The 21294-nt window shown below is 50.4% G+C and overlaps 1 protein-coding gene across 1 annotated transcript; it reads left to right on the top strand.

Moving 5' to 3' along the window:
- Nucleotides 1-298: 298 nt before the first annotated feature.
- On the top strand, nucleotides 299-20976 carry LOC311586167 (2'-5'-oligoadenylate synthase 2-like). Its single transcript, XM_084762115.1, has 11 exons — nucleotides 299-759; nucleotides 1579-1828; nucleotides 4787-4965; nucleotides 7608-7846; nucleotides 9334-9475; nucleotides 10993-11169; nucleotides 11262-11544; nucleotides 14832-15019; nucleotides 15489-15727; nucleotides 17026-17200; nucleotides 19163-20976. The coding sequence occupies exons 1-11, from the start codon at nucleotides 430-432 to the stop codon at nucleotides 19229-19231; spliced, it is 2271 nt and encodes a 756-aa protein (XP_084618241.1). The 5' UTR covers nucleotides 299-429; the 3' UTR covers nucleotides 19232-20976.
- Nucleotides 20977-21294: the final 318 nt, after the last annotated feature.

The raw sequence follows: 21294 nt of genomic DNA on the forward strand, positions 1-21294 counted from the left end.
TGCAGATGGACAGACTCCACCCTCAATAAAACCAAATTACCTTAGTATTTATCGAGCACTGGGCTAGCACTCTGCCAAAGGTTTTTGTTATTTTTGAGTCAGGCTCCTCTTATCTGCGGGTGGAGGAGATAGGGGCAGCAGGAAGGCAGCCCTGCTCTAAAGGACACACACAGGTCTGGCCTCCCCGTGAGGCTCTGGAGGCTTCAGCTTTAAGCTGGGGTATCCTTGGGCGTGGCCAGCCAGCTGGCAACTACTGGGCAGTGACTCCGGCATTTGGGTTTCGGTTTCCTAGTCTTGGCTGTGACGGGGGTGGGGCAGCAGTTGTAGACTTGATTTCCTCTTTCTAGAAACTCCTGGAGCAGGGCAGACGCCTCCAGGACAGTGCTCTGCTCCTGCCATTCACAGCCTTCCTAAGGTCAGCAAGCAAATATGGGAAACTGGTTGACTGGCTGGTCATCTGATGGATCACCTGGAGGGTCACCTGGCTGGTCATCTGGTGGGTCACCAGGCAGGTCACCTGGATGGTCATCTGGTGGGTCACCTGGCTGGTCATCTGGCGGCTCACCTGGATGGTCACCTGGATGGTCATCTGGCTGCTGGTCATCTGGCCTGCCCTCGGTGTCAGCACACAAGCTAAAAGAGTATATCCACACAAACCTCAAGCCCAACAAAGAATGTCTGAAGAAGATAGACCAGGCTGTGGACGCCATCTCTGACATCCTTCGCAACAGTGAGATCCCTGTGGAAAGAGTGGCTAAGGTGAGGCCCGGGGTTGGGGTAAGGGCTCTGGACCCCGGGGGAGAGTTCACCGTCCTACCAGGTGGTGGTGCTGAGTGCAGCTCCACACCACCGCCTCCCCTACCCCCACCCCAGGAACTGCACTTCACAAGTCTTTTCTCCCTCTGAGCACAGACAGGGCCCAAGCTGCAGCCAGGCCTTCCCCTGCTGGGCTGCATGACTCTGGCAGGCTGTTTCGCCAGTCTGTGCCTCAGTGTCTGGCTCTGCACAGTGAGGTCTGCCTAGACCCCACTTCAGAGTGTCGTAATGGTGAGGTACACAGTGTTCTTAGCATAAAGGCTGCTGTAATTGGTGCCCAGTACATTAGCAGCGACTGGCGCTTTGCTCTATGGTATCTTTAGACTCCACACTTTTGAGATTTTTATTCATGTAACCATTTTCATTTTTGTATAGTACTCCACTTTTGTATAGTATTCCTCATTTTTTTTTTGTTTGTTTGTTAGTTTGTTTTTCAAGACAGAGTTTCTCTGTTACACAGAGCCCTGGCTATCCTGTACTCTCTTTGTAGACCAGGCTAACCTTGAATTCACATCGATCCACCTGCCTCTGCCTCCTGAGGGCTGGGATTAAAGGCATGTCGCCACCATGTCCGGCTATTTGTTCATATTGTTGCAGTTTGGAGCTAGCATGCAAAACACCGACATAGACACAAATTAGTGCTGGCAACCTGATTTTCAAAATGATGGTGACATTTTGGGGGATTTCACTTGACCTGAGAAATGTCACTGCCTAGACCCACAGAGAGTCCAGACCTCACAGCCTTTGCTCCATTCCCTGCAGGGTGGCTCCTATGGCCGGGAAACAGTCCTAAGAGGCTCCTCCGACGGTACCCTTGTTCTCTTCATGAGTCACTTCCACCGGTTCCAGGATCAGACCAACCAACGAATGCTCCTCAACGAGATCCAACGATGCCTGAAACACCATGAGAAATACAAGAATTCAGTAAACCGTGGGGACAGCCTTCAAGTATCAGTGTCCATTCCAGGCCAGAGCATACTTTTGGATTTGCATTTGGCCTTTGATCCTCTGCGTGAGTGACCCTGGGCCTATGGGTGAGGTCTGAACTCCTAGGAGCGCTGGGGCACACTGCTTAGGTCCCTTAGGCCGAGGCTGTGACAGACAAAACCCGGTTATTTCCCAAATGGGGCTTGTAAATCCCTGTCTTAGTCACTGGCCTGTTGCCTCGAAGAGACCGCATGGCCAAGACAAGCCTTATGAAAGGAATTTAACCGGGGGCTTGCTTGCGGGTTTCAGACGGTTAGTCCCTTCTCTTCATGGTGGGAAGCAGACAGGCCTGGCGCTGTAGCAGTAGCTTGAGCCACAGGCAGCGAGCAGAAAGAAAGAGCCACTGAGCCTGGCATGGGCTTTTGAAACCTCAGAGCCCCACCCCACTCCCCAGCAACACACCTCCCACAAGGACACACCTCCCACAAGGACACACCTCCCACAAGGACACACCTCCCACAAGGACACACCTCCCACAAGGACACACCTCCCACAAGGACACACCTCCTAACCCTTCCCAAACGAAGTCATCAGCTGGAGACTCTGCATGCAAATATATGAGCCACTGGGGCCCATTCTTATTAAAACCACAACACACACACACACACACACACACACACACACACACACACACACCAGGAGAGAAGGGCTCCTACACCATGCATCCTCTGTCTGGAACTGCATTCTCATCTCATTCACTCTGGATATAATGTTCTAGACTCTTGAGTCTGAAGTGAAGCTTTTATAGATGAGTGGGTGATGGAGGGAGGGAGGGAAGGATGGAGGGATGTGTGTGAGGATGGATATGTGGACAGATGGAAAAATGGATGGATGTGTGGCTGTAGTGATAGATATGTGGACAAATGGAAAAGTGGATGGATGCGTGTGAGGACGGATGGACGGACGGATGGATGGATGGATGGATGGATGGGAGAGTGTGTGTACAGATGGAAAAATGGATGGCTATAGAGATGGACTGATAGATGGGAAACCAGAAAAACAGGGATATATCATGTCCATGCTGCCAATGGTGTACTCAGCTAGACCGACAGTCCGAGACTTCTGAGCTGGAGGCCAACGTGTCTTCATTGGCCACAATTCTGAGAAACTTCAGGGTTAGGGGGCCCTTGAATAGCCACCTGCTGACCCTTTTCTGATGGGATGGAGATGACCACCCACACCCAGAAAGATGGTGTGGATCAGAGAACAGTGCAAGGTGGTGGCCCTGGGTCTTTCTCATCTGTTAGGGTTTGAAGGTGAACTGTCCCCGACAGGCTCGTGTGTTTGAACACTTGCTCCCCAGCTGGTGGTATTCATTTGGGAGGATATGGAAGAGGGTGCCTAGGCAGAGGCAGCGGGTAGCTTGGAAGTGAGTCTGGAGGGTGGTAACCCCACCCTCCTTCCAACCCCACTTCTAGTCTCTCTGCGTTTGCTTCGTGGTCTAAGACCGGAGTCTGCAGCGTCACCTCCTGCAGCCATGTCGTCCCCACCGCAATGGCCATACCCTCTAACAGTGAGGCAAAAGAACGCCTTCCCCTTTGGTTGCTTTTGTCAGATGTTCCACCCCAGCAACGAGAAAATTGATTCCAATTGGTCCTTTGTCACTAGAAGCAACTAGCTTCTAGGTCCGTTTAGTTGTAATGGTGTGCCTGCCCTGAGAGAGAGAGAGAGAAATTCAGGGGTGAGAGACGTGAGGCTCCATTGTCACTGGAAATTTTGGGTTCTCTCTTCTGATGTGCAAAGTCTGGTGGTAGGAGGCCAGGCCAGCCTCACCCTTGACCCAGTCAAGGAAGGTGCTAGGAGAAATAACTATCCACATGTAGTACCAGGATGCTGCCACCAGGTGGCGATAGATTTGCATCTTCCAAAATAAGATAATTACAAGGAAGCAGTGTTGCTGAGAAAATAACCGCATTTTAAATGATCCTGCCTTATAAATATACCAATAGGTTTATTCTTCATCTCCATTTGACACTTATTAGTTTATTTTTCTAATGGAAACAATATTTTAGATGTAGACTTGCTCAGTCATATGTAATATATAATATGTAAACAGTAGCAATATAATGCAAAACATTGTTAAATTTGAATACAGCAACATGTAACAAGGTTATGCATGAGAAAATCAAATCACTGCTCAATTTTGTTTTGTTTTGTTTTTAAAGAGACCGTACAAGGAGACTCAGGAATTGCTTCCTTTACTAAATAAAAGGCCAATTAGCCTGGTCTATTGTCTCTACCAAGTCAGATAGGCTGCTGTTGCCATGGCTTCTTTCCTTGACCTAAAACTGGCTCCAGTTTATTTAACTTTAGGGTGTCTCTCCTGTAATTAACTGTGGTAAGCCGGACCCCTTAAGAGGATTGGAAGACTTACATGTTACGTTGTTGCAATGAGGGCTTCAACGGTGCCCGAGTCAACACTTAATAAATAGCAAAGGTGCATGCCCTTGCTGGGAAGCCAGTATGGTTGCTTGCCCAAAACTGTGTACCTAAATATATTTACAAAGAGTGGAGTTCAGCCGGTAAAAAATGGAAACTAATTCATTCAGTGTACCTCTGCCCTTCTCCACTCCTGCCACCTCGAGGTGCCCTAAGTCTCTGTAAGGAGGGATTGGGTAGAGGTCGTTGTGTGTCACAAACCTATGCACATGTGCAGACACTTGTCTTTGCTGTTAATCTGGGGCCTTTCTTTCTCATGTTTTGTGTGGCTCTGCTGATCGGGTCTTGGGGAGAGAGAGGGAGAGGGAGAGGGAGAGGGAGAGGGAGAGAGAGAGAGAGAGAGAGAGAGAGAGAGGGGGAGGGAGGAAGGGAGGGAGGGAGAGAGAGAGAGAGAGAGAGAGAGAGAGAGAGAGAGAGAGAGAGAGAGAGAGAAAGCGCTGCCTTTGTCTTAGACTTCCTGAAAAGCCAGCTGTCTCCTTGCAGATCAGGCAATAACCAATCTTCCCAACACCAGCTGAGCTTCCCCCCACCCCCCTCCCATCAGGCTCCAGTGTGAGTCCCAGCTCCTGGGTCTATCGGGATCTCAAAAAATCCATGGATCAAGTCCGAGCATCACCAGGGGAGTTCGCAGTCTGCTTCACCACACTGCAGGAGCAGTTCTTCAAGAAATATCCCAGCAAACTGAAGGATTTGATCCTGCTGGTCAAGCACTGGTATCAGGAGGTAATTTATGTTGTAGCCTTGTTTTAAAGAGGGTCTCAAAGCCGAGCGAGCATGGTGACGCACGCCTTTAATGCCAGCACTCGAGAGGCAGAAGCAGGCAGATTGCTGTGAGTTCAAGGCCAGCCTGGTCTACAAAGCGAGTCCAGGACAGCTAAGGCTACAAAGAGAAACCCTGTCTCAAAAAAACAACAAAACAAAACAACAACAAAAAGTGTCTGAGTCTGGCCTAGAACTCCCTACATAGACCAGGCTGGCCTCAATCTCACAGAGGTCCACCTGCTTCTGTCTCCCAAGTGCTGGAACCAAAGCCAATCTGCCACCACACCCCACTGCATTCCTTTTCTCTGTTGTTTTTGTTTTTGTTTTTGAAGGCAGGATTTCTCTGTGTAGCCTTGGCTGCCCTGGACTCAATTTGTAGATCAGGCTGGCCTTGAACTCACAGAGATCCTCCTGCCTCTGCCTCCCTGAGTGTTGGGATTAAAGGCGGCAACCATATTACCTTTTTAATGAGATCATTCATAGGAAAGAAATTTCAACAATATTAACTACATACCTCAACCTGATTTGATCTCCTCTTGAGCCACAAAACCAGAATAGTTTCTCAACCAAAGTGGTTGCAGGACTGTAGCCCCAGCACTCAACAACTGGAAACAAAAGGCTCTAAGAGTTCAAGGCTTACCTCAACTTAAAAAAAAAAAAATCCCAAAGCTAAGGAGATGGTTCCGTGGTTAAGAGTGCATATTGCTCTTCCAGAGGACCTGAGTTGGATTCCTAACACCCACATCATGTGTCACAACCAGCTGTGACTTTAACTCCAGGGGACCTAATGCCTCTAGCCTACGCAGCCACCTGAACTCACACACACAGACACATAATTAAAGACATTAAGGGGTTAGAGAGAGAGAGAGCTCTGTGGCTAAGAGCCCTAGCTACTCTTCCAGGGGACCTGAATTCAATTCCCAGCACCCACGTGACAGCTCACAACTGTCCTAGGGGAACCAATGCCCTCCTCTGGCCTCTGTAGGCACCAAGCATGCATTGGGTACACAGACACAGATGGGGACCAAACAACCATACACATAAAATAAAACATTAAATATATTAAAAACAATTTTTAAATTCCAATATCAGTCACCACTCATGAATTTCATTTATAGAATTTTGTGTGTGTGTGTGTGTATGTGTGTGCGTGCCATAGAATATGTGCAAAAATCAGAGGACAATTTACAGGAGTGAGTTTTCTCTTCACTCTGTGGGTCGTGGGGTGGAACTCATTTCGCCAGGTTTGCGACCAGCACCTTTCCTCGCTGTTGATGGCCCCTGTTGATGGCCCTCCCTTATTTTCAAACGCTGCAAATGGATCATATTGCACACGGTTGGTAGCATCCTCATTTCACTCCACTTCTACCTGAGAAATCCAGCCACACCATTACGTAGCAGTGTCTTCTTATTCCCTTGTACTATTCCACTGTAGTAACATGCCCCCGTCTTTCTTCTTCGCTGTCTTGGGCCCTTGGGTCCAACCTGGGTCATTTCCAGGTTGCAGCCTCTATGCATTGGGTTGTTGTGGGTGTTGTGAACGTAAGCACACAGTTTCCTTAGGTAAATATGCAGTAGAGTTGCTGGGTTCTAATGTTCTAAGACAGAACGCAGGCAGCATGTGTGTACATGTCTGTCTTTTCATAAGTGGACTCTTTCTGGAACGTAGTGGAGATTATTTCTTTAGCTTTAATAAAGAGAGCTGAACAGATTTTTAAATCCGCTGTACCAGGGGCTGGAGAGAAGGCTCAGTGAGAAAAGTATGTGCTATGCAAGCCCAAGGACCCAAGTGAGGACCCCCACAGGCAGGGTAAAGGCAGCAGCGGTAGTCTGAGTCAGAAACTCCAGCAGTAGACACAGGCAGATCCTCTGGGTCCCCTGGCTCGCTGGGCAGCCACCAGAGCCAATCAGTGCACTCCAGGTTCAGTGAGAGGCCTGGTCCAGGTGGAGATACCTGCCCTTGACCTCTGTCCTACACACACACACACACACACACACACACACACAAACACACACCATACACTCACAAACACAACACACTTTCTTTTTTTAAAAGATTTATTTATTATGTATGTATTCAGTGCTCTGCCTGCATATATACCTGCAGGCCAGAAGAGGGCAGCAGATGTCATTACAGATGGTTGTGAGCCATCACGTGGTTGCTGGGAATTGAACTCGGGACCTCTGGAAGTACAGCCAGTGCTCTTACCCACTGAGCCATCTCTCCAGCCCAACAAACACACTTTCACACTCATATATTCACTCATGCTCATGCATATCCATACACCCACAATCAAACACACACAGTCACACAAATTCACACTTTTATACACTACATAGTCACACACTCATGAACAGAGAGACACCCATATTTTACAATCACACATACTTACACACATACACTCACACAGTCACACATTCATACACTCTCTCTCTTTCACACACACACACACACTCAGTCACATATTCACACACACTCCCGTGAGCAGTGTGAACACTCCAGATGTTCCTTTTGTGCCTTCAACAGTATCTGATGGTCCAGGTGTGGGGGTGTTGACATCTTCTAGACTCCGGCTTTCTGATGCTCTTGTCTTGGCTCACAGTGCCAGAAGAAGTGGATAGCATCCCCGCCTCCATCACCGCTGTATGCTCTGGAACTACTCACTGTGTACGCCTGGGAACAGGGCTGCCAAGCTGAAGACTTTGACATCGCAGAAGGCGTCAGGACCGTGCTGCAGCTCATCAGGCAGCCGACAAAGCTGTGTGTCTACTGGATGGTCTATTACAACTTTGAGGATGAGACGGTCCGGAACACCCTCCTGCACCAGCTCAAGTCCCAGAGGTACCCAGCTTCCGGATCTCCCCAGATGCAGACCCGGAGCCCCACTGAGAGCAAGTTCTGAACCCTTGCAGAGAGCCAGGGGAAACCTGATGGTCTGTCTGGAAAGGAGGCACGTGGTCAGGTTTTATCCCCCAATGAGTGGCAGGAGAAAGAAGCTGAGGGAGAGGTAGGAGGTCACAGCAAGGAGTGGAGGGAGCTAACATCTCTGAAAAGCAGAGGATGAGGAGTGAGTGGTCCTGGGTACCACAGAGCCCTCAGCAGCTTAGGGAGGCCACAGCCTTCAGAGTCTGGGCTCCTAGCTTCCCCTGACCCTTACCGCATGTGTGTGTGTGTGTGTGTGTGTGTGTGTGTGTGTGTGTGTGTGTGTGTGTGAGAGAGAGAGAGAGAGAGAGAGACAGAGACAGAGACAGAGACAGAGACAGAGACAGAGACAGAGACAGAAACAGAGAGACAGAGACAAAGAGAAAGAGAGAGAGAGCATGCATTTGTATACACAGATGCATATAGAGATCAGAAGTCAGCATCAAGGTATCTCAACTCTCCACTTTATTTTTATTTTATTTTTTGGTTTTTTGAGACAGCGTCCTGGACTCACCTTGTAGACTAGGCGAGCCTCGAACTCAGAGATCCACCTGCCTCTGTCTCCCGAGTGCTGGCATAAAAAGCATGCGCCACCACACCCAGCCTTTCCACTTTATTTTTAAAGACTCATTTATGTGCAGGAGCTTTCCCTCTGCGTAGGACTCTGAACCACATGCATGCAGTGCCTATGAAGGCCAGAAGAGGGGGCAAGACCCTCTAGAACTGTAGTTTACAGGTGGTTGTGAGCCACTATTTGGGTGCTCGGAACTGAACCCAGGTCGTCTACAAGAGCAGCCAGTGCTCTTAACAGCTTAGGGGTCTCTCCAGATCTTCTACCTTGTCGAGTCAGGGTCTCTCTCTGATGTTGACAAACAAGCTAGACTGGCCGGCCAGCGAGCCCCAGGGACCCTCCTGCCTCTGCCCCCTCAGGGCTGGGATTACAAATTCACACCTGCGTCTGGCTTTTTATGTGAGTCTTGGGGACCCTCAAGTCAGGGCCTGTTTGTGAGGCAGGTAGTTCGCCATCTGACCCATTCCCCAGCCCGACTTCTTTTTAAGACTTGTGTGCCTGTGTGAGTTCATATGTGTGCATATATCTGTGTGGTATGCACCGCTTTGCACATAGAGACCAGAAGAGCATCTCGGGTGTCCTCCATCTATTCCTCCGAGTCAGGGTCTCTCTCTTCCTCAACCTCGGCTCTTAGTTGCCACGCCATCTTCCCAGTCCCTGATTTCTTTTCCTGTGGGGGTGGAGGGAAGGATTGAGATAGGGTCTTACTATGTAGACCAGGCTGGCCTTGAACTCACAGAGACCCACCTCCTTTTGCCTCCCAAGTACTGAGATTAAAGGAGTGTGCTACTAAGCCCAGCCCTGATTTTGTTTTTTAATCTGATAAAATTCCTAGGCCAGTCATCCTGGATCCAACTGACCCAACCAATAACGTGGGTAAAGATGCCGAGTTCTGGGAGCTGAGAGAGGAGGCTGGTGCCTGGCTGGACTCTCTTAGCCTGAATGAGGTGTCACCTGCGCCGTGTTGGAATGTTCTGGTAAGAGGGTTTCCGTGCTGGAGGGAGCATCCCCGCCCCCCCCCCCCACTGATCTGAGAGGGTGTGTCTTGACTTCCTGTGTACAACTACTGCAACATAGTCACACATTCACCATAGCTTTTTCTCCCCCTTTGGTTTTTTGAGACAGGGTTTCCCTCTATAGCCCTGGCTGGCCTGGAACTCCACTTCATAGACCAGGCTGACCTCAAACTCACAGAGATTGTCCAGCCCCTGCCCCTGCCCCACCCCCTACCCCCGAAGAGTGCCACCCCACCCAGCTTCAGCATAGCTTAAAGTGACAGAAATTCATTTCTCCTACTGTTCTGGATCCTGGAGATTCAAAGACAAGAAATGGGGAGGGAGGGGGCTCTCCCTGGCTCGTGACGTCATCACCCTGCCTTTCCCTCCATCACATGTCACAAGTCTACCCTCTTTGTGTGCCTTTTCCTCCGTGTGGGTATAATAACAATGGCCATGTTGAAGTGGGGACCACCCTAGTTACTGTGGCTTCTCTAACAACCCCATTTCCAAGTAGGTCACAGTCATGAGTGCTATAGGTCCAAACCCCAACATATTTTAGGGGGACACAACTCAATCAATTCTTAGAGGCTACAAAGATGACTGTGAGGTGGAAAAGGGGAAACAGGGAGAAAGCAGGTGTCCCCCCCCCCCCGCCCAGGAAAGACATGAATTTTCACGTACACCCTCGCATGTGTATGCACTCCCGTGTATACACTCACATATGATACACACTCACACATACACATGGCACATGTATGCCCACGCTATATACCATCTGAGCTGTGGGAGAAGAAGGGTTAATGCTGCTGCTGCTGCTAAGGGTCACAACATCTAGGGGCACCAAGATCAGCTGGGACTGCAGAGCTGGGCACCCTCCTGTCCTCATGGCAGCTGCACCGCTCTCTGCCAATGCTCTCCTGGAAACTTACCTGCTTAGATCTCTCTTCCTCTCCCCTCCCATTTAAAACTGTCTACCCTAAATTCACAATCTTTCCGTTCCAGCGGTGGCCAATCCAAACACAATCTCGCAGTGCTAGAATGGAGATACTCCAGGCCTCCTTCGGTATTTAAGCTTCTCCAGGCTGCCCTGGTGTCCTGGCTCCTTTGTCCATCTTTAAAGCCATTAGCCCAACATCCTCAGCCCCCCTCCCCCTCCTCTGTGCTTCTGTGCTCACATCTCCTTGTTCAAATTCGACCCTCCCACCTGCCACTTGGAAAGTCCTGGGGGATCTCATGCTGATCCAGGGTACCTCCCATGTCTGCACCCCCTTACAAGCCCCTCAGAAGGATCCAGATCTCCCCCAAGTAGCCCGTGGGAGTCTCTGATGAGGGGAAATATTAGGTTTTATCTGGCATCTCAAGAGCATTCTCTGGGTACAAGTGCAAGCTCCAGAGACAGGAAGGTCTCTCTCTGCCTATGGTTGGAAGGAGGCTGGCAGCAGGGGAGTTTTCTCGTGGCTTCTGAGCAAAGCCTACCTGGGTTCTCTCCTCCCCAGCCTGTGTCACTCTTCGTCACCCCAAGCCACCTCTTGGACAAGTTCATCCAAGAATTCCTCCAGCCTGACAAAGACTTCCTAGATCAGATCAAAGGAGCCGTTGACGTCATCTGTTCGTTCCTTAAAGAAAACTGCTTCCGGCACTTAAGCACCATAAAGGTCTTAAAGGCTGTCAAGGTGAGTGCTGGTCCTTTGGGGTTCCAGCTCTTGGGCGCCCGGGAGACCAAGGGTGAGGGGAGGCAGCATCGCGCCTTCCCTTTCCTCTCAAGGGCGGATCCACTGCCAAAGGCACGGCTCTGAAGAACGGCTCGGATGCCGACATCGTCCTGTTCCTCAGCTCGCTCGACAGTTATGCCTCCCAAAAAACCAATCGCTCCCTGTACGTCCAGGAGATCCGGAAGCAGTTAGATGCCTGCCAGCGGGACCATGAGTGGGAGGTGAAGTTTGAACCCTCGAAGTGGGAGGCCCCCAGGGTGCTGAGTTTTACTTTGAAATCCAAGATACTCAATGAAAGCGTCGAATTTGATGTCCTTCCTGCCTATGACGCACTAGGTAAGAATGCTCAGGCCCTCGCTCCAGAGAAGTCTCTGGAAGGAGTGGAGGGAAAAGCAAGGGGGTGGGGCTGGGCAATGGGCTGTAATTGTCTCTCAGTTCTGGCCCAGGCCTCCAGCAGGTGCGTGGCCACCATACACCTACGTGCAATTTTCTTCTCATGTAAGCACCCTTGGGCAGCCTCCAGGAGCTGTTGGCTCCAAATTCCGTGGTATGCCAGGGATGACACACAGAGTTATATGCATACATAATGTGTCATACGTAATGTCCTTCCGTTTCCTCGGTGGAGAAGGGAATAAAAGGACAGAATGGAACGACAAGGCTTTGTGAGACAAGAAACAGGAAATCGGATGTAGGCAAAACTCCTCCACAGAAATCCCATGCACAGGTGAGGGCTACAGAGCGAATGAAAAGCCTCCATGTAGGCTGGGGAGATGGCTCCGTGGTAGAGCGCTTGCCATGGAGTCCTGGGGACCCGAGTTTCGTCCCCTAGTACTTATGTAAAAAGCCAGGCTCTACTACTTCAGGCATACCTGGGAACCCCAGTGCTGTCTGGGGAAGGGGTGTGGCTAGAGGGGAGGTGGGCGGAGACAGGGATGGTCTAGCTGAATGAGAAAGCTCCCAGTCCAGTGAGAGAAGCTGTCTCAATGGAATACGGCGAAGGATGATACAGCAGGACACTCGGCCACCTCCTCTGGCCTCTGAGTCGGTTTGCGGAGACGAGCACGCATCCCCACCCTCGCAAAGCAACTTAAGAAGGAAAAAGGGTTTGTTTGGCTTACAATTCCAGATCTCAGTCCATCAGGGAGGAGAATCAAGGCAGAAACTTGAAGCAGAAACCAAGGTGGGGGTGGGGAGGGGGCAGGAGGCACAACACTGCTTGGCTGCCTCACTCAGAGGCTTATGCTTAGCTTTCTTATTCATCCCAGGACCACGTGACAAGGGAATGGTGCCACCCACAGTGGGCTGCCCCCTCCTGCAACAACTTCTCAGATGACCCTAGGCTGTTTCACATTCTCATTCTCTCTCTCTCTCTCTCTCTCTCTCTCTCTCTCTCTCTCTCTCTCTCTCTCTCTCTCTCTCTCTCTCTCACACACACACACACACGCACAGAAGATACATATGTACACATGTTATATCAGAATTGTGACAGCTCTAGTATCTTCCACCTGATTGGTTCTTAGGAATGGGGTATAATCAGGGATAAAGCCTTTGCTTAGTGTGTGCAAGACCTTGTGCTCAATGCCACCACCACAAAGTAAAACAAAACTCATGCCCATTGTTTGGGGCTGCAGCACAGTACTTGCCGACATGCTCAGGGCCCTAGGCTTGACACCTGCCCCCCGACTCCGCTGCAACCACCACCAGCTGTCTTGATTTCTGTCAGAAATAAAAACCATATATAGAATGGGGATCAGTGCACTTTGGTCTGCCTGTCTGTCTGTCTGTCTGTCTGACTGTGTGCTTTTGAAAGAGCAGCTGTCCTAGTCTAGCTTCTGTTGCTGTGAGAAAACACCTAACCAAATCAGCTTGGGGAGGAAAGGGTTTAGTTCATCCTACTTGTGTTCTTTCTTGGAGGGAAGTCAGGACAGGAAGCTGGAGGCAGGAACTGAAGCAGACGCCATGGAGGACGCTGCTTACTGCTTTGCTCTCTCTAGATTGCTCAACCTGCTTTCTTATACAGCTCAGGACTATGTGCTCAGGGCTGGCACCACCCACATAAGTGGTATGGGCCCTTCCACATCATTCATCAATCAAGAAAATGCCCCACAGATCCTCTCTTCCCGGGTGTGTCAGGGTCTGTGTCAGGCTGACAGAAAACTCGCCAATGCAGCAGCATAGCGAATTATTTTCAGCCTTGAAGACCAGAGTTTTCCCAACTACTCAACATTGCCATTTCAATGTGAAAACAGCCATACACGATAGATTCCCAACCCGGGGCAATTCTGTCCCGATAAAACTTTATTTAAAAACAAACAAAAGGGCTGGAGTGATGGCTCAGTGGTTAAGAGCACTAGCTGCTCCTCCAGAGGTCCTGAGTTCAATTCCCAGCAACCACATGGTGGCTCACAACCATCTGTAATGTGATCTGATGTCTTCCTCTGGCTTGCAGATGTACATGCAGGCAGAGCACTGTCTACATACTAAAAACCAACCAAACAATCAAAACAAGAGGTGAGCTACAGATACCTCAGAGACAAAAGTGTACAAGCTCAAGCTCAGAACTGACCAGGTCTTTTCTCCAACAGTGAGGAACACCCAGGTCCACTGAGAACTTGCAATGTGGCTGAAGCCACCAAACAGTTAACTTTTCATCTCATTTCCTTTTAATTCAATTCATTCTTTTAATCTCAAATGTAATCAGCCACAGTGGCCGGTGGCTGCTCTAGTGGCTATCACAGATGTGTGTGCACTACTGTAAACACACCGTGCCCTCCAGACCATGCAGTCACTACTATCTGCATCCTGGAGGCCCAGCAGTAGTTCAAATATGTGTACGTAGTTCCAAGGAAATTCCCCCATCGAATTGAATACCCCAAGTAAGATTACACTTGTCAAAAAACATAGGACGAAGCCTTGGCGGTGGTGGCGCACGCCTTTAATGGTGCCACTCAGGAGGCAGAGGCAGGTAGATCTCTGTGAGTTTGAGGTCAGCCTGGTCTACAAAGCGAGTCCAGGATAGTCAAGGCTATACAGAGAAACTCTGTCTTGAAAAACCAAAAACAATAACAACAACAAACGTAGGATGGGTTCAGTGGCTAAGTGGGGGTGGGGGTGGGGGTGGGGCTTGCCGTTCTTTCAGAGGACCAAATTTGGTTCCCAGCACTAGAGTCCAGTGGTTCACACCTGTAACTCTAGCTCTAGGGTACCTGGTGCACACTTCCGGGCCTCAGTCACTTGCATTTAGACGTGTGGGTGCACACACAACACATGCGCACACCTGCATACACACACAAATAAAAATAAAGTTGTTTTTTTTTTTTTAAACCACTGTTTTGAGGGCTGTGGGCATAGATTCACTGGTAGGGTTTCTCTACATGCCCGAGACCTGGTTTCCATCCCTTGCACTGCATAAACTGGGCACGGTAGTGTACATCTGTAACGTCTGCTGTCTCAGCACTTGGAGGAGCCGGCAGGAAGATCAGAAACTCAAAGTCTCCTTTGGCTATGCAGCAAGTCAACTTGGGCTAAAGGAAATCCTGTCTCAACCCCCCCCCCTTTCTTAAATTTATTCTGTTGTTTACCATACACAATTCGACCTAACAGACATTTTGTTCCCATGTCAGGTCAGCTTTATTCTGGCTTCACCTCCAGGCCCAAAGCCTACAAGGAGCTCATTGAGCTGTGTGCGTCACCAAACTTCCACGGAGGAGAGTTTTCAACCTGTTTTACAGAGCTACAGCGGAAATTCATTGAAACCCGGCCCACCAAGCTAAAGAGTCTGATCCGCCTGGTCAAGCACTGGTACAAACAGGTCAGCCAGCCCCTGCGCTGGCAAATCTAGTTGTTGGGTTTTGCCAGTAAGATAAGACACAGGCTTTGGCAAGTGTCCTGGACACCCAAATCTCCTCCCCACCCCCCATCACCTCCCATAGCTAAAAGCTAGGGCATTGGGGGTGGGGAACCTCTGGCTTAACTCTGGGCAAGTCATGTGACTTCCTCAAGCCCCCTGTCTTCCTCTGATATGGCGACCCACGCTGCAGAGCCCATAATTAGCATGCAGAGAGAGGGTCCTGTCAACCATCGGTTACGTTGTTGTCCAAATACAGGATGCTATGTCTGCCACTCTACTTGCTGCTGAGTCTAGCAAGCCTATCTAGAATTCAGGGGTTCTCTCTCTTTCAACATAACCCAGTTGCCCAGCTACCACACAAGCACTCCATGAGACATACTGGGCTCCTCTGCCTTGAAAGGTCATCTGACATCCCTTCTCTCCTCACCAGTGTGAAAGGAAACTGAAGCCAAAAGCATCTTTGCCCCCAAAGTATGCCCTGGAGCTGCTCACCGTGTACGCCTGGGAGCAGGGCAGCGGCATGGATGACTTCAACATTGCTGAAGGCTTCCGGACCGTCCTGGACCTGGTCATAAAATACCAGCAGCTCTGCATCTTCTGGACGGTTAACTACAACTTTGAAGAGGAGCCGATTAGGACGTTCCTACTGACCCAGATCCGAAAAAAGAGGTGCCTACATCCCAGCCCCCCTCCCCCCCTCCCCCGTTCTATATTAACCCGATTCCCTTCCATGGTATTTCTCCCGTGACCTGGATTCTTCTCCCCAGGGTCTTGTTCATTTCCAGCAGGAAACTGAGGGAGTGAGGTGATGTTTTGGGGAGAAAACCCAACCCCTTGGGAGTGGGAGGGACTTGCCAACCAGGAAGGATGCAGAAGCAGGGGGCAGGCAGTGGGTGCCCTCACTGCTCCCCTTGTCCTGTCACATAGAGAGAGAGAGAGAGAGAGAGAGAGAGAGAGAGAGAGAGAGAGAGTTAGCTGATGTGAGCAAGGTGTGAGGAGGCAGTGTACCCCTGAGAAGCAGCACTGCCATTCCTAGCCCCACTCCCAGCTCCCCACCCCCCCACCTATGCACAATAGCACCCTACAGGTCAAAGGACAACTTTCCAGAGTCAGCTCCTCCTCCCAGCTCGTGAGTCCAAGAGCATCAAACTGGGGGCCTCAGACTCGGCAGCAGAGTCGGTTTCCCTTTATCCAGCCCCTGTCATTAGCATCTCATCAGATCTGGTTTTATTTTTCAGAGCTCAAATAATAATAAGGAAACCAGGCAGGGTGGGACCTGCCACCGTCCCAGCATTTTGGAGGCTGAAAACTAGAAGATTTTTAGGGTTTCATTTTGTCTCTGCTGCTGCTGTTGTTGTTGTTTTGAGACAGGGTCTCTTTACAGAGCCTGGCTGCCCTGGAACTTGCTCTATAGACCAGGACAATCTCCAACTCAGAGATCCACTCGCCTCTGCCTCCCAAGTGCTGGAATAAAAGGCGTGCACCACCACACCTAGACAGGAGAATCTTAAATTAAAGGACAGGCTTGTCTACATAGCAAGCTCTTACCTAAAAAAAAAAAAAAATTAAATGAGGGGGCATCCTCAGAGTGTACACCCAATACCATGAGCAGGGAACAAAGATACGTACACATTGCCCACCCCACCCCCACTCCCCAGCCAGAACTGACCTATTTAGCAACGTTTCACTGTGTGACACCTTATAGTTGGGTGATAGTCTCTTGAAAGAGGTGTGCACAGGAAATAAAAGCTTTCAGGGCAGGGGGGGGGGGGTGGTCTTCAAATATAACAATTCTAAGAAGTTACTTGGACTAGGATTTTGACTAGGAATTTGCTTTAAGTACATTCAAATTGCTTGACCTAGGCTGTCAGGGTACATTGTGTCACCAATGGAAATAGGACCAGGCCCAAATGCTGAGGCCAGAGCTCCTGACAACCCCTTTCCACACCTTCTAACCTCTCCTTCAGGCCTGTGATCCTGGATCCAGCAGATCCCACGGGTGACGTGGGAGGAGGTGACCGCTGGTGTTGGAATTGTCTAGCCAAAGAAGCAAAGGAGTGGCTGGCCTCCCTCTGTTTCGAACTGCCAAGCAGAGACTTTGAAGTCGGGCGAAGAGGCCTTGTACACCCGTGGAAAGTGCCAGTAAGAATGCTCTAAAGAGAGTGGGTGGCCCCGTCCCCGTAGTCCACTCAAAGAGCTTTCTTGGCTGGGAGGTGGTGGCACATACCTTTAATCCCAGCGCTTGGGAGGAAGAGGCAGGTGGATCGCTGTGAGTTTGAGGCCAGCCTGGTCTACAAAGCAAGTCCAGGCCAGCCAAAGGCTACACAGAGAAACCCTGTCTCGACAAACAAACAAAGAGCTTTCTTGCTGTAGTAATTCGGAATTGCTGAGTCCCCAAAGAACTGAAAACTGGACTCTAGCAGTTCAGACAGTCATCTTCCCTTGCCTGTCCCGGGAACCTAGAGACCCAGAGACATGGGGCGTGGTGGGATCTGGCCTCTCTGGGAGAGAGCTTGAGGCAGTGCCAAGGCTTTTGTCTTTTGTCTAAGCTCCTCATCTGTGCCTCCTCGGCAACCCCACCCATGTCCCCAATCAAAATGCCAGCAGGCACTGTCAGTTATCCCCCCGGAAGTCAGGGTACCACTCTTTCTGGTCCTTATCTTTTAGCATTGTTCTCTTTGGTTCATTTTAGCACAAACAGCCCTGAACCCTGTGGGGTATCTGCACATTGCAGCTTTACCAAACAGGAGGATGGTGAAAAATAACTGAGAATTAGGATCCTGAGGCAGGGTAGAATGGGGGGGGGGGTAGTCTGGGGGAATGGTTCCGCAGAGTCCAGATGCCCAGAACCCACATAAATGCAGGGTGGGTGTGGCAGCCTGCCTGTGATTCCAACTTGGAAGGCTGAGTCAATGGAATCCCCAGAGCAAACTGGCTACATTCAGTTAGTACTGCTGGATTTGGTTTTTTGAAGGTTTTTTTTTTTTTTTGGGGGGGGGGTGGTTCTTGAGATAGGGTTTCTCTGTGTAGCCTTGGCTGCCCTGGACTCACTTTGTAGATGAGGCTGGCCTTGAACTCAAATTGATCCTCCTGCCTCTGCCTCCCGAGTGCTGGGATTAAAGGCGTGTGCCACAACACCCGGCCCTCAGTGCTGGGTTTGATTGAAAGACCTCGCCTCAATAAATAAGGTAGAATAGTGCCAGATGATTCCTGACAGCACCCTGGGGCCTTGCTCTGTGGACATGTGCATGTGCACACATGCAAACATGCATACAAATTCATTCAACATACATACACATGCAAACATATGTTTAAAATCACACAATACACACAGACACATGCCAACATGCATTCAAATTCATGCAACACACACAGACACACATGCAAACATGCGTACAAATTATTGCGACAGAGAGAAAAATCAAATAGAGAAAGAAAAAAAGGGGGGGGGACAGAAGATTAGATTAGAAGCTTCACTGTCACATTTTCACACCTGGCCACTCACAACTTTGACAGTGGTTAAAGTTGTGTAAAGTTGTGTAAAGTTGTGTCTTCTCAAGTTAGAGCTCTTTCCTCCCCCCAAGACACAGGCCACCGCTCCCCAGGCCACCGTCCCACGGGCAGGCACACTCTGCCCTTTCTCTATCCTGTCCCTCCTTGGCACTGTTGCCATCTGGGGACATGTTCAGTGGGTTATGCTGTGCACCGTAGGATGCTGAATGCTGTCCTAGTCTCTTCTAGATGTTTCAGGGAGGCGGAAGGAGACACACGACACCCGAGACAATGTGTTGTGTCTTCTGCTGAGAGAAAGTTGGCCCCAGGGGAGAGCGCCAAACCTCAGGGGCATTTTCCTTGTCTTCACCTCAAGGCTACAGTCAGTTTGGTTTGTGTTTGTCTTGGGTCACAGTTTCCCAATTCTGTTTTCTAGATTCTTCTCTGGAGACAGGTTCTTACTGTGTAGCCTTGGATGTCCTGGAACTACCTATGTAGACCAGGCTGGCCTAGAACTCACAGAGACCCACCTGCCTCTGCTGGAATTAAAGGCGTGCGCCACGACACCCATCTTTAGCGGCCCCCCAACCCGAACCCTCCCTCTCTTTCCAGGTAGTGCAGACCCCAGGAAGCTGTGGAGCTCAGATCTACCCCACTGTGGGTGAGGTGTACTCAGTTTGAATCCATCCAGCTCTGGAATGAAAACGCTAGAAGCTTCTACAGTTGTCTGGCAAAGACATGTCGGTCCTTGTTATGAAAGGAAACCTGCGTCCAGTCCTCCCTGCCTGGCTCCCACTTCTCTGTCCTGCACTCCCAGGCTCTGTTTGAAATCAAGACATTGGATCCCCCACCCCCACCCCCACCCGGGGGTTCTCACATCATGGCCGCTGCTCTGTACGAGTAACATCTCCAGAGACACTTGTCCCCATGCAACGTGCTATGTTCTGGCTCCGTGTGTGTGTGTGTGTGTGTGTGTGTGTGTGTGTGTGTGTGTGTGTTTCTGCCTCCCGCTCTGCATGTCTCCAGTCAGCTCCAAACTCACCCTGTGTCACCAAGATTAAGCCCCGCCCCCTTCATTTCCATCAGTCTTCCACCACATACGTGCACATCTCTTCTTTCCATCCATGTGCCTTCCCTGTCCCTGTGGACACAGAGGTGCCCCACCCAGCACCCAGCCAACACCCCTGTCCCTCCACCTCTGCTGTTACAATCCCTTCTGACCAAAGGCCCCCCACCCCCCTCTCCCCACTCCCCACGCACCCCCCCCCAAGAACCAAAGAGTTCATTGGGCTTACCTGCAGAGCACGGGCCGGGGGTTGCAGTCAGGGGCATGGGGTAACTTTTAAGCTGTCACACTGGAAATGGTTTCCCTGGGGCTACACAGAGGGAAACCCTTCCCTCATCTTTCCCCCTATATCCTCAAGCCCCTCCCAGAGACCACCAGACCTCATGCAATTAGGACAGAATAGCATCCAGCTGGCTGGGACCAGTTACTGGATACTCAGGTGAGGGTCCCATAACCATCTCCTCCCCCCCCAACAAGCCCTGTCCACGAGGGAAGATTAACAAACAGGCCCAGGTGTGACATGCTTTGATGAGCATGCTCAGGTGGACTCCTGACGATGGCGGCGGTTGTGTGGCTCAGCAGATAGTCCTGCTCAACACTTTGCACAAGCCAAAGACTGGTTAACATCTCCTGCCTCAGCCTGGGCTTTAACTACACCGATGCATAAGGCCTAAGCCCCACGCATCCCTAAGTACGGTTGAGCCTTTTCTGCCTGTGCTTGCTCTGATGCACTGAGGACCATGCCTGGCGCCTGTGCCGCTTCTGAGCTTAGAACTGCAACACCCCCCAGAGAGTTGCCATCTATGCAGGCTCCTTCCTCCAGCTGTGATGTAAGCTGCTGAGGTGACTCAGGGTGGGCTCGCCCAGGCAGAAATCCCAAGCAAGTGATTAGAGGACCAGAACGTCAGCCCTGGCCCTTCTGCAGGGAAGAGATGGGGCTAAAGATGGAGTTCGAGCCTCATGGCCAGTAAGGGAGCCAGTCACCCTTAAGAGCTGAGACATCAGCAAAGTCTCTGGGTGGTTAAGGTGGCTCCAGGAGGCTCCCCACTGATAAACATCCCAACACATCAAGAAGATAAAATCAGAAGCCGGGCATGCACTCCTTTAATCCCAGCCCTCGGGAGGCAGAGGCAGGTGGATCGCTGTGAGTTCGAGGCTAGCCGGGTCTACAAAGCAAGTCTAGGACAGCCAAGATAACACAGAGAAACCCTGTCTTGAAAAACAAAAAATAGATAAAAATCAGACCTCTATGGGGGCAGATGCTCCCAGGTCAGTCCCCTCCCTGGACATCCACGCTACATTAGGTTGCTCATGTATATGCTTCATAATAAACGGTGGCTTTGGGCACATCTTTTCTTCACTCTGTCAGCCATTCTGATAAGTTATGAATCCTGAAGGGGGGTCATGTGTGCAACCCACACAAATACAGACATACAGAGAGCACAGTGAAAGACTCAAAGGGGACAAAGGGACACCTCGTCCTTTCCCACCAAGGTCCTTTCAACATCCTGTGGGTAAGTCAAAGTCGTGCGGAGCAGAAATAAGAGAGGGCCCACAGTGACCTGGGAACACGGCGTCATTGGTTACTGATGGAAGCAACTAGGACACTGGGACTTTTCTCAGAAAATTGGTGATTAATGCTTATGAGCAAGAAATAATTAAACCCAAGATCACCTGT

This window comes from Acomys minous, assembly GCF_964271855.1.
Source record: "Acomys minous genome assembly, chromosome: 16".
NCBI lineage: Eukaryota > Metazoa > Chordata > Mammalia > Rodentia > Muridae > Acomys > Acomys minous.